Consider the following 12115-nt stretch of genomic DNA (forward strand, 5'->3'; position numbering starts at 1 on the left):
GCGGCCCCTCGCGCTCCCTCCAGCCGTCCCGGGGCGCCACCGGCTCCACTTCCCTGCAGCCTCCGGGACGCCAGCGCCCCGGCCGGACCTCGCGGCTAGCTCGTGCAGATGGCGCCGCACACGGGACCCCGCGCCCCGCGTCCCGACGTAGCGGTGGCGCGGGCGCTGCTGCTCAGTTGGGTCCTCGCCCAGTTGACCAGCGCCGCAGGTGAGTAGCTCCGGACCCCCGCAGCCGGCGGGGCCGCCTCGCTTGGGGTGCCTGCCTGCAAGGTGGCCCCGGGCTGGCCCCCGCGACCCCACCGCGTTGACGGAGCCGCCAGCCCCGGGGCACGGAGGCTGGGGACGCCGGTGGTTCGCGCCCCGCACCCCGCTGCCCTTTCCTGCGGGGGCGACTGAGTCCATTGTGTTGCCTGAGCGCGGGTTTGGCTCTTGGCTTTAAGTTTGAGCAAAGGGCCGCCTGGGCTCTTCTGGCCCCAGAACGCTCTGGAGCAGATCTACGATGTCACCCTTGGAAGCCCTGTTGATAGGTCGGGCGCGTGGGCCCTACCTGCACTAGGTCGCGCGGGCCCGGGGTTTGGAGGTCATCTCTCCTGACTTAGATGAAGTGGCCCGCGCTCTTGGGGACGGTAATTGGGACGGGCATGGCGTTGTGCGCGCCCTCCATCCTCGTTCCGTGGGGGGGACTGGGCAGAGACGGGGGTGGGGGGCCGTGGAGTATTGGGAAAGCGTGACTTCAATCGGAAAGCACCCTCGCCAAATACGCCCGACAACGTGACCGCCGCACGGCCACTCAGTCTCGGTGGACGGGTCAGTATAAAAGAATTTTTGGATACAAATGGAAAATCACAATATTTGGTTTGTTTATTTCCCCATTGTATACCTTTCTAACCCTCCTGTATATGTAGTAGGAGTTGCTCATTCCAAAATGTTCTGGAAACCTTTCCTACAGGGGCTGGCCACTGGCGTCTGGTCAGGGGCGCCTCGGAAGCCTGGTGGTACCTGCGCTGTCACGTTATTACAGGATTTCCCCCAATGAATAAGTTCAGACACGTGTTTCAAGACTCGTGCCAGTTTTCATGCATTACAGGGTCGATCTTGCCAGGGGCGCATTCTCATGAATGCTCTTTTCTTGATAATTCAGTAGTGATATTTGGGGGGAGGTGGTCCAGAAAAAAAAACCAACTCTGGTTTATGGTGACAAGAGGGTGGAGCGTTGTTTTATACGATTAAATTGAAGTGTGCAGAGAAGTCCATGGTTAGTGCAATAATAGCTGTTTCTTTGTTTGAAGGCGATGCCGATACATTGGTGGCACGTAATTTAACTTGGAAATCAACTAACTTCAAGACAATTTTGGAGTGGATACCCACACCCAGCAATCATGCCTACACCGTTCAGATAAGGTAAGTTAAATACAAAAATTTTTTAAAGGTGTTGGAAGGGGGTGGGTGGCAGGGTGTAAAGTTTTTTGTTGCTTACATTTTCCTGCGCCAAAAATAGATGTTCTTAAAGTTGATTAATGGATAAGCTTATTGGCCAAAAAAGAGGCAGGCATTTGTGGTCATTTGCAGGGCCAGTTCAGTGCTCTATCAAGACTGAAACATTCCCAGACCTTAAATTGATATAGAGTTTTTTTTTTGTAAATGATAGAAAAAATCTTAAGTGGAATATAAACTGTGGAGAAGCAAACCTTTTGAGTCAGTACTGGCAGGGGTGAGGTGGGGGGATAGAGGGGATGGAGTAGGGCAGCAATAGATACATTTCTGGATTGAGGAGCACTCTTTACAGCCCCAGAGGAGTCCCTGGAGGTCTGGTGGGTTACACGGTGGACTGCTAACTCCAAGGTCAGCAGTTCAAATCCACCAGCCTCTCTGTGGGAAAAGCTGAAGCTTGCTAGTGCTGCAAATATTTACAACCTCAGAAACCCACAGGGTCAATACTACTCTATCCTAAGGAGTCGCTGTGAGTTGGAATCGCTTCAAGGGCCGTGGGGTCTGGCTGTTTTGGTAGCCTTGTAAGTATAGATGCCTCTGCTCTTGCTGACTGTCTAGACAGCGGGCCTCCTTAGACCGAAGGCTGGGAGGAATTCCGGCGTATGCATTGCCCTCTGGCAGTCTTTGATTCATTCCTATTGGACACTAAATCAACATTCCCTCATCTCCATGCTCTCTTAGGAAGCCAAATTACTGACTCACCTCAACTCCAGGGAAGACTCCTCTGTGCGTATGCTCAGTGGTCCAGGCTCACCTGCCTATTCCATCTCTTTACTGATGGAAAGCTCTCCCACCACCCACCACCCACCACCCACTGTAGCCAGCTGAGTTAGACTCATCGTGACCAGAGGAGAGCTGCCCCCTAGGGCTTCAAAGGTAGTCATCTTTAGGGAAGCAGACTGTCTCACCTTTCTCCCAAGGAGCTCCCGGTGGACTCGAACTGCTGACGCTTTAGTCAGCAGCCCAATGCCTAAGCCACCACACCCCCAGGGCTCCTTGTAACTCATTGCATTCAGTCTAAATGTTAGCAGCATGCAGCATATCATTCTGGAAGGTTTTCTCCATATTCTTGGCAATATTTTTGTTTTCTGAAATATGTTCTACCTGCCCTATGGTGTCTTGATGAGTCGGATTCAACCTGATGGCAGTGAGTTTGGTTTCTGGCTTTTTTGGGAAAGATTTTATTAAATTAATCCTTTATGCAAAGCACCTAGGGATATGCTTTTAACAAATTGTAGAAAGATGCAAAGATATCACTGTGTAAGATTAAAGGGTGTTTTTATTTAAATATGTGTGTGTGTGTGTGTGTGTGTGTGTGTGTGTGTGTGATCAACTCATATCAAGCCTTATACAGCATTTGGAACGTAACTTCTCAGTGTGGGATGAGTGCTTTTAGGTGGATATTCTTGGCTTTCAAATTGAACTTGAGGACAACCATCAGTAGCAGGGAAAAGCATTTGTCTCTGTGTGTGCAGGCATGTGTATGTAGATAGTCAGATATGTACAGTTGTTTCAGAGCCTGAGATAATGGCCAGATGTGTCCATTCAGACTACCCTGATCACGAATTCCCTAATAATGGAGCAGTTTACCTTAAACACCTTCCTTCTGGATACTGAAAAATAATGGTGCAAATCAGATTTCAGGCAGAATGCTTGCCACCTAAACATATCTAGACTTAAGCTTGGTGAGCATGTGAGAATATGTTTGGGACTGGCCTGATCTTTTAAAAAGTACCCCTTTGACAACTGTAACTTCTTAAACTACCGAAAGCCACCTTCGCTTCACTGAGTCCAGCTGCTGATGCCGCTGTGGACATCTAGCAGGGATGTCCAGGCTTGAAGATGGACACAGGGGTGGGGCACCTACCAACCTGGGACCACTAGGGGACCCTTGAGCCGACCTGTCAGATTCTGCTCCACCCTCTCCACGAAAACAGGATTCCTTGCTTGAACAGGGGCCATAGTAAGCCTCTGTCCTGAGAGGGGGAGGTACATCGGAATGGGTGCGCTGATGATGCGGGCCCCAGCCCGAGCTGCATCTGTGGCCTCCCTCCTGTGAGGTCTGCTGAGATCTAGCAGAGAGGCCCCCGTGCCTGGGAGGAAGAAGGAAAGCATTTCCAATCTGTCTGCTTGCCCTGCCTCCTGTCCTCCCCGGGTCCCTTGCCAGGAGGAAGTACACTTCCCTGCTTTGCTGCTCCTCGCCTCCCCACACTGCCCTGCCGCCCAGCCTACCTCGGGACACAGGGCGCCCATGCCGGCCCAAAGCCCTGACTCCAGTGACATTTCCCCACACTTGGACACGGCTGTCAGTGGTTGGGAAAGTGTTGCTGTCTCAAGCCTGAGCACCAAGCTAACTACCATACTGACTCTGGCAATGCTCAGAATTCCAAAATGGAATGTGTCAAGCTTATGGAAAACCACCTGCCCCTAAGTTGGTGACCGTGGGTGTGCTGTTGGGATTTTGGAGTCCCTCGGGTAGGGCTTTTCCCTGCTGGTTTCCAAATCCTCCTGCTGTTTTGTGCCACAGAGCATGCAGTTCCAGCGTGTGAGCGTGGAGACCCCGCAGACCCACTCTCAGGTGGAGCGTAGACCAGAGCCAGGCTGAGCCTCCCCCTGTCCTCCGAGCTGCTCACCGGCTGTCGTCTCAGGGACACTGTGTGCACCCGTTCTCCTTTCCAAAGGAGAGTTTAATAAGAGGTTAAAGAAAAATGCACTTTGGCCATTCTGGCATATGACTATCTTCGTTTGTAAGCTTTAGGTCAAGAACAGAATTTACCCAAGTCCTTCTACTCTAGTTATTTAATTCAGATTGAAAACAAGCAAACAAATAAACCCATGTCGGTGGCTCCTGTGCCTGGATTTAGGCAGTTGACTCTCCGTGGCAGCTTGCTCCCCCTGCTGCCCCGCCCCACTCAATGGAGTCATGAAGCCTTTGAGTTCAGCTCATCTGCTGTGTGCAAAGCCTGCTGCTTCACCGGGGACACAGTGCATGGCCACGGGGCCGAGAGCAGACAGGGGTCCCTTAAGTGCTGTATGGAGGGGCAGCCTCAGGGGCCAGAGGAAGGAGAGACATTCTGAGGAGGAGATCTGGGGGCTCTGGGAGCGTGGAATGGGAGCCTGACCAGCAATGGGGAGTACGGTCTTAGCAGTAGGTGATGCTGAAGGGAAGGACCAGGTAGCCACCAGTCTGCACACATTTCTAAGGATTGTTTGGGGATGTTAGGAGAATTTCATTTCCAGTTGGAGTCTGTTGAATCCTGGCCTCTTTGCTGATGTCTCCCCAGGAGCCCTGGTGGCATGCTGGGTTACATGTTGAGCTTCTAACCACAGTTCAGCAGTTCGAAGCTACCAGTCATGTTTCAGGAGAAAGATGGAGCTTTTTACTCCAGTCAGGAGTCACCGTCTCGGCAACTCACAGGGACAGTGCTAGTCTCCTGTAGGGTCACTATGAATCAGAATTGACTTGATGACAGCAAGGTTTTTTGTTTGTTTGTTTGTTTCTTTGCTTTTTACACAAGAAAGATGTGTGTTCCAGTCTGTTGGCCTCTCTGATTTTATTAGGCAGGGCCTACCTGTATTGTATTCTGAAATATTGGGCAGGACGGGTCCTTATCTTGTACAAGTGAGGGAGGCATGTAGCATTAGGAGGCAGATGGGCCAGATACCCCGTTCTGTCACTCGTCATCGGTGTGACCTTGAAGGAGTTGCCCAGTGTCCCTGGGCGCCTGAGTTCTCATCTCTATGAAAGAGCCAACGCCTTCTTACACTCTCCTCACAGCCAACTCAAAGCAACCCCCTGAGACAGAGTAGAACGGCCCCTGTGGGTTTCCAGGACTGTCACTCTTTACAGGAGCAGAAAACCTCGTCTTTCCCTCTTGGAGCATGCTGGTGGTTTGAACTGCTGATCTTGTGGTTAGCAGCCCAACTCATAACCCACTATGCCACCCAGGCTCCTCAATACCTTCTTAGAAAGCTCATCTCAAGTGAAGTAACATGAAAAGAGCCCTGTACAGGTCATGGCATATAGTAAATTCAATAAATGATTAATAGCCACACTGATAATGGTGATGAGAGATGGTCATGATAATCATTAGAGTGTCCTATGATCTCAGGCGCACTGGTGGCATAGTGGTTAAGCACTTAGCTGCTAGACAAAGGGTCGGCAGTTTGAATCCCCCAGGAGCTTCTCAGGGGGAATAAGACATGCCCATCTTGGAACCCTTCTGGGGCTATTTTACTCTGTTCTCTAAGGACACTACTTGACTGGACACAACTGTGCTGTCGTTTAAGAAGCTGACTAGACTACACAGCAGTACAGTCACTCTTCCTCCCACGCCACTGACACAACTCGGCTGCACACTCGGCGGCTCCAGTGGTGAAGAGGCCGCAGCCAGGGGTTAGCACTTTGCCGGATGCAAAGTCCAGCTGTGCGATTGAGAGCGAACCACCACCTCTCCTCGCCTCGGTTGGTTGTCTTTTACGTAAACACAGGCCCATTCGCAGAGCCATGTCCTGGTTGCTGAGAAGACTCGGGCGGCAGCCAAAGCACTCAGCAGAGGGCGGGCACTGCCTCGCAGGGTTAGCCGGACGCACTGTTCACGTGGCTGCAGAGCTCCCGCCAGGACACCCAGTGTTGAATGCAACTTTCGTTGCTCATAAATCGTGCTGTTCCAAACGCCCGTTTCTTTCTTTCATCAGCACACAATTAGGAGATTGGAAAAACAAATGTTTCCAAACCAGAGACACCGAGTGTGACCTCACGGATGAGATCGTGAAGGACGTGAAGGCGACGTACACAGCGAGAGTTCTGACCGTCCTGGAGCCCGGGAGTGGACATGACCCTGACCCTGTAGAGGAGCCTTCATTTAACAAGTCCCCGAGTTTCATCCCTTACTTAGAAAGTGAGTAGCAAGGGAAGCGGTTTGGTCGTTGTGACACCCCTGACCCTGGGATCATCGCTGACTCATCTTGGCCCTATAGCACAGAGTTGAACGGCCCCCTAGGGCCTGTCATCTTTACAGAAGCAAACCGGCATACCTTTCTCCCAAAAAGCTGCTGCTGGGTTCGAACCGACAACCTTTCCATTAGCAGATTGGCACCTAACCACGTCCCCACCAGGGCTCTTTTCTTGTTATGAACTTCTTGATACTCTTGTGAGCTTATGAGCTTAGCAAGCAGTAGACTAGACAAACCATTTACACATAAACACATTGTTTTTCTCAGAAACCAGTAGGGGCCACAGCCCTGTCCACTCGCACTGGATGAGGTTGGCATTCCAGGGGACGTGAATTTCTGAGTCGATGATGGTGTCACCGAGTGCCTGCCAGCAACTCTCTGCATCCTTGGGAGTGAGAAGTCAGTGCGGGCTGTGGGCTTGCCTTGTCCTCTTCGATCCTGAATGAGCGGTGCCAGCCTCGGAGCAGAAGTCCGGGTTCGGGGTTCTTAGGCAAGAGGAAAGCCCACACAGTGCCCTTCCTATCCCATACTGAGACTGCCAGTTTGTTTCCTCCATGGGCCGCGACGGAGCCGCCATCAGCCAGTGCCCAGCCCCATGCCTTGCCCGCTGGCTTTTAAAAGGGGGAGCATTTCCCTGCACAATCGTTGCGCCAGTGAACTAGGCTGACCTTGGATCGAACAAGAGCATGCCGAGGCTCCTTTCCCAGGGAGAGCTTTGAATGTGTGTGTGCGTGTACATCTCCAGCCCCAGACCAGGGAGGACAGAGAGACACGTGGAGCCGGGTGAGAAGAGCGGCTCTTTCCAGGCCTACTGACCAGAACAACGAAGAGATGTTCTTTGTGCTTCTAGATGTGGCCCCCTGGCCACCTCATGAGTGAGAGCAGAGTGTCTGGGGGTGGAGAGGATACACCTGTTCCATGATTGACTTTGAGGCTTAAAAGAAGGGGAGCTGGCTGCCTTCCCTGAGCCCCAGGGTGGGGGATCCCCTCTTTAGGATCTGCTGCTACTTTGGCATGAGCGTCTTGGGGTGGATTATCCTGTAGGCAAGGTAAGCACAGGTTTACTTGTGCCTTACTAAACTGTAGTGAACAATTTTACTCTGGCTTCACTGCATCTTTGATTTCTCATCTGCTTAAAAAAAACATGTGAGACTGTTCAGTACAGATTAGTAAACCTGCAGCCTTGCTGACAGGGTACTCTGCCCCTACCTGGGATTTGCAAATGTGAAAAGAGCCTTTGATTTGGTAGGAAGGTGCTGTGGGCTTGGTTGGGAGAGAGGCAGGTGCCAGCTGCACCTGCAAGTGGAATCTTTGGTGCGCAAATATAGAACTGTGCACTGCTGATTAGCAAGTAAGCCCAAGTAAGCCTGTGCTTACCTTGCTTATTGGAGAATCAACATGGTATATGTGTGCATGTACATACACACACACTATTGCTTGTATATGTTGGTGTTAAATGATTGTAATCTATTTTACTCTTAGTCAACCAAAGTACATGAGATCTTTGAGCCATTATGGCAATCCAATGAGGTGCCAAAGGCTTTCCCCTGGCCCCAAACCATCCTACCCAAACCATGGACCCCAAACCATGGACCCCAAACTATCCTACCCAAACCTTGGACCCTAAACCATCCTACCCAAACCATGGACCCCCAAACCATGGAATCCTAGAAACTGCACCCTTCAGCCATAACTCCCTGTGGCTGTTGAGTTCTTGAAATATGACCAACCTAAGTATAAAACACATAACTGTGCTTTAAAAAATGTAAATATCTGAACAGGATTTTTTATGTTAGCTACTTGTTAAGATGCTATCTTTATGTATATTTGAGTAAATAAGACATTATCAGAATTAATTGTACCTTAAAATTTTTTTTCCTAAAGGAGCCCTGGTAAGGCTGTGGTTGGGCTGCTAGGTTCAAGGACAGCAGTTCAAAAGCACCAGTGGCTCCTCAGGAGAAAGATGGGGCTTTCTATTCACGTCCATAAAGTCACAGTCCCCGAAACGCACAGGGGCAGTTCGACCCTGCCCTATAGGGCCGCCATGAGTAGGCATGGACTCAGTAGCAATGAGAAAAAGTAAACAACGTAGCTACTAAGAAGTTTACAATTGCCTCTGCAGCTCTGTCTGCGTGGACAATGCTGCTGTAAACCAGGAGTCACGTTCCTATGCAGGTGTTTTATGGAGAATGACGAAGGGCTTACTAACTGCAACAAGTCAGTCAGATTTTCCTTGAATCCTTCGGATCTAAGCAGACTCATTGTCTATGTTTCAGCAAATCTCATACAGCCAACAATCAAGGGTTTTGAACAAGTTGGGACAAAACTGAACGTGACAGTACAAGATCCGCTGACCTTAGTCAGGGCGAATGGCACGTTCCTCAGCCTCCGGAAGGTGTTTCAGAAGGACTTGAGCTATGTTCTGAGTTATTGGAAAGCTTCAACCACAGGAAAGGTGAGGAGTTTGTGTGTTTTCATTTGCTTCTGTGGGTTGTTTTAAGTGGTGGCTCCTTGATTTGACCCACTTCCTGTCGCTTCTCCAGCTCAGAGATAGCAGCATGGGGGCTGACTGAGGAGGGTCCCTGCCAGGTGGGAAGCCAGGCCTCACGTTCTAGATCTACCTGCGATGTCGGCTGCTGCCGTGGGACTGGGAGCTTCCCTCCCGGTGCTCTGAAAGGGCTGGCCCGGAGTATCACGCACGTCCCTGTGGCTGCGGTTCGAGCCGGTCATGTGGGTGCTGACTCAGACTCCAGCTGGCAGAGTAGAACTGCCCCGTGGCGTCTTCTAGGCTATCATCCTTACGGTGGGTTACGCATTGGGCTGCCAACTGCAAGGTGGTCAGCTCAAATACACTAGCTGCTCTGAGGAAGACACATGAGGCGTTCTGCCCCTTGAAAGATGTACCGCCTCAGAAGCCCCCACGGGCAGTTCTGCCCTGTCTTAGAGGGCCCCTGTGTGTCAGAATCAACTTGGTGGCGGTGAATTGAATGGAACGTCTTAGAAAAGACATCCTTAGCCACGATCAAGGATGCTGCTCTCCCAGACATGCTTCCCATTCGTCCACATCAGCTGGTCCATGCCTGCCCCGGGCCTCTTCCTCGGCGTCTTAGTAAAGGTGACTTAAGAACTCTCTACCTTCTCCCAGAAAAGCATCCAGACGGACTCCGAGGAGTTTTTGGTTAAAGTGGAAGAAGGAGGGAAGTACTGCTTCAGCGTCCAGGCTGTGATTCTCTCTCGGAAGACAAATCAGAAGAGCCCAGAAAGCCTCAGCCGGTGCACCAGCAGGGAGGAAGGCATTTCCAGGGGTGAGTGTTCCGGAGCACCCCACTCAGAGCCAGGAAGGCACTTCGTTTATAAAGTATTTGGCGAGAAACAGCACCCCCACCCGTCCTTTTTAAAATTCTATTTTAGCATCCAGCAACATTTCCTTCGTGGGGGGCTGGTTCCTTGGGGTCCACAGGGCATCTGTAGCTCCCTGGGCCGTCACATGGCATGTGCTTAGCACACCCTTAGCGTCGCATCACCGATGTCTCTGGGCTGTTTTCTCCTGACTGCATGGAGCCAGGGTGGGTACCGCCTCTGGACCAGCAGCTCGCTGAGAGGCCCAGCGAGCACCAGTGTGGAGTGTCATGGTTGCTGCTGGCACAGACGCCAGCTCACAGTGACGCAGAGTAGAACGGCGCCACCGGGTTCCCCAGGTGAAACCTGCATAGGAGAAGATGCCAAGGCTTTTTTCCCAGGGAGTGAGTGGCTGGTGGGTTTGAACTGCCTGCCTTTGGGTTAGCAGCAGCGGGCTTAGCCATGGCTCCTCCAGGACGCTTAGGAAGGAAGGAAGGATAGGTAGGGGGGTATGAGGTTTAAGCCCTCAAGGAAAGAGGTTGAGTGGGTCAGATACACCCCCATGTGGGGGGTGGGCACCTGACCAGCTGGTGCATGCGCACACGCTGCGCTCAGATCCACTGGGTGAAGAGGCGGCACTCAGCACCTCGTAGCCCCCCTAGGAAGGGGGGGAGTACTCTGAGCATGTCAAAGGGACAAACCAGCGTGACGATGGCCCAGGCCTTGCTAAGACAAGATTTCAAATGGTAAAAGCACGCCCAAACCAAACCAAACTCTGGGAAGATAGCACCCTCCTTTCCTGTGGAGTTCCCCCTCCGCTCCCACCTGGCGGGTACGCTTCCACACGCCCTCTGCATCCCGGTTTCTCTGCTCCCCTGCCTCGCTCTTTCTGCGGAACTGTGCCCCCTGAGGAACGATTTCAAATGCCACCCCCATGCTGCCACCCCCACCAGTGGCCCCCGAGTCCGTTTGGAGCCTGTGTGGGCCAGAGGAGAACTCTGCTTCATAGAATTCCCAGGGGCCGATTTCCTTAGAAGCTGCTCCCCCCGCTTTGTCCCAAGGCACCTCGGAATGGACATAACCCTGCAAGCTTTGGGGTAGCAATTGAGCATTCACCTCGGGACTCCCACCCCCGTCCAAAGCCTTCTTAGGGCTCTCTTCTCTCCCCAACACTGGTAACACTTTGTCCCTCCCTCCTTCCCTGGTGAGGCTCCTGTCTCCACCCGCTGCCAAGCCAGGGTCCTCTAACCACTTCTTTGCCACAGCGGTTCTTGCTCTCCTCTCTGTGAACCCTTTCTAGACTGGGAACACTCTTCGGTTTCTGAGGCGGCTCTTTGAATTGCCCCGAAGCCTAGAGGGCTTGACAAATTCTTTCCTCACCTAGTGTGATGGAGAGCTTGGAGGAAAGAAGCATTTGAGGACGCAAAATCGCGGGTGGGAGCACCCCCACTGATTCCGCTTGGCGCCTTTTGTCTTTCAGAAACCGTCATCATCCTTGGAGCGGTGGCTCTGGTGGTCATCATCCTGGGAGCCATCGCCCTGTCCGTGTGTCTGTGCAGGAAGGGGAAAGGACGGCGGAGGGGGAAGGAGCACTCGCGCCTCAACATCACCTAACGGAAGTGTGTTGGATCTGCCAACGACTGCAAGCTCCCTGTTGCCCTGTGACCAAGACCTTTTACCAGAACAGACGATACAAACACAAGCCTGTACCTTGGAGCCCGAGACCCTGGGGATTCAAAGAAAGCTGTTTTTAACTATGACCTGTTATCACAGTTAGCATTCTGCTTTGGACATTAGCATGGGTCACTTTGGAATGTAATGAAGGGTACGAACAATCCCAAGTTCTTATGTTACGTTGACACTACACCACTTCTTGTACATGTCATGCTATAGACGGCCTATTCTACACTAGCGGTGGAATCAGGTCATACAAGAAAAGGAAAACAAATGCCTTAAAAATTCCTACATGGACTTCTGGAGAACTTGTGAGCGACTGACACTAAAGAATGTAAGATGTAGAAATAGGGACATTTTCTAGGAGTTCTGACCGCAGGTACCCTTTCATAATATGGTGATTAGAGATTTTATTTTCAGGAGTACATTTTTTTAATCGTTTTATTAGGGTCTCATACAACTCTTATCACATTCCATACATACATCAATTGTGTAAAGCACATTTGTATATTCATTGCCCTCATCATTCTCAAAACATCCGCTCTCCACCCAAGCCCCTGGCATTAGCTCCTCATGTTTCCCCTCCCTCATGGACCCTTGATAATTTACAAATTATTATTTTGTCATATCTTGCACTGTCCGACATCTCCCTTCA

General features: G+C 51.5%; 1 protein-coding gene across 1 annotated transcript; it reads left to right on the forward strand.

Annotated features, from left to right (window-relative positions):
• The first annotated feature begins 108 nt into the window (after positions 1 to 108).
• On the forward strand, positions 109 to 11933 carry F3 (coagulation factor III, tissue factor). The gene is made up of 6 exons (XM_004699571.2): positions 109 to 208; positions 1290 to 1401; positions 6190 to 6392; positions 8724 to 8902; positions 9593 to 9752; positions 11267 to 11933. The coding sequence occupies exons 1-6, from the start codon at positions 109 to 111 to the stop codon at positions 11398 to 11400; spliced, it is 888 nt and encodes a 295-aa protein (XP_004699628.1). The 3' UTR covers positions 11401 to 11933.
• The last annotated feature ends 182 nt before the right edge of the window (positions 11934 to 12115 follow it).

Source organism: Echinops telfairi, unplaced genomic scaffold, assembly GCF_000313985.2.
Source record: "Echinops telfairi isolate 266 unplaced genomic scaffold, ASM31398v2 ScPeMD7_443;HRSCAF=831, whole genome shotgun sequence".
Classification (NCBI taxonomy): Eukaryota; Metazoa; Chordata; class Mammalia; order Afrosoricida; family Tenrecidae; genus Echinops; species Echinops telfairi.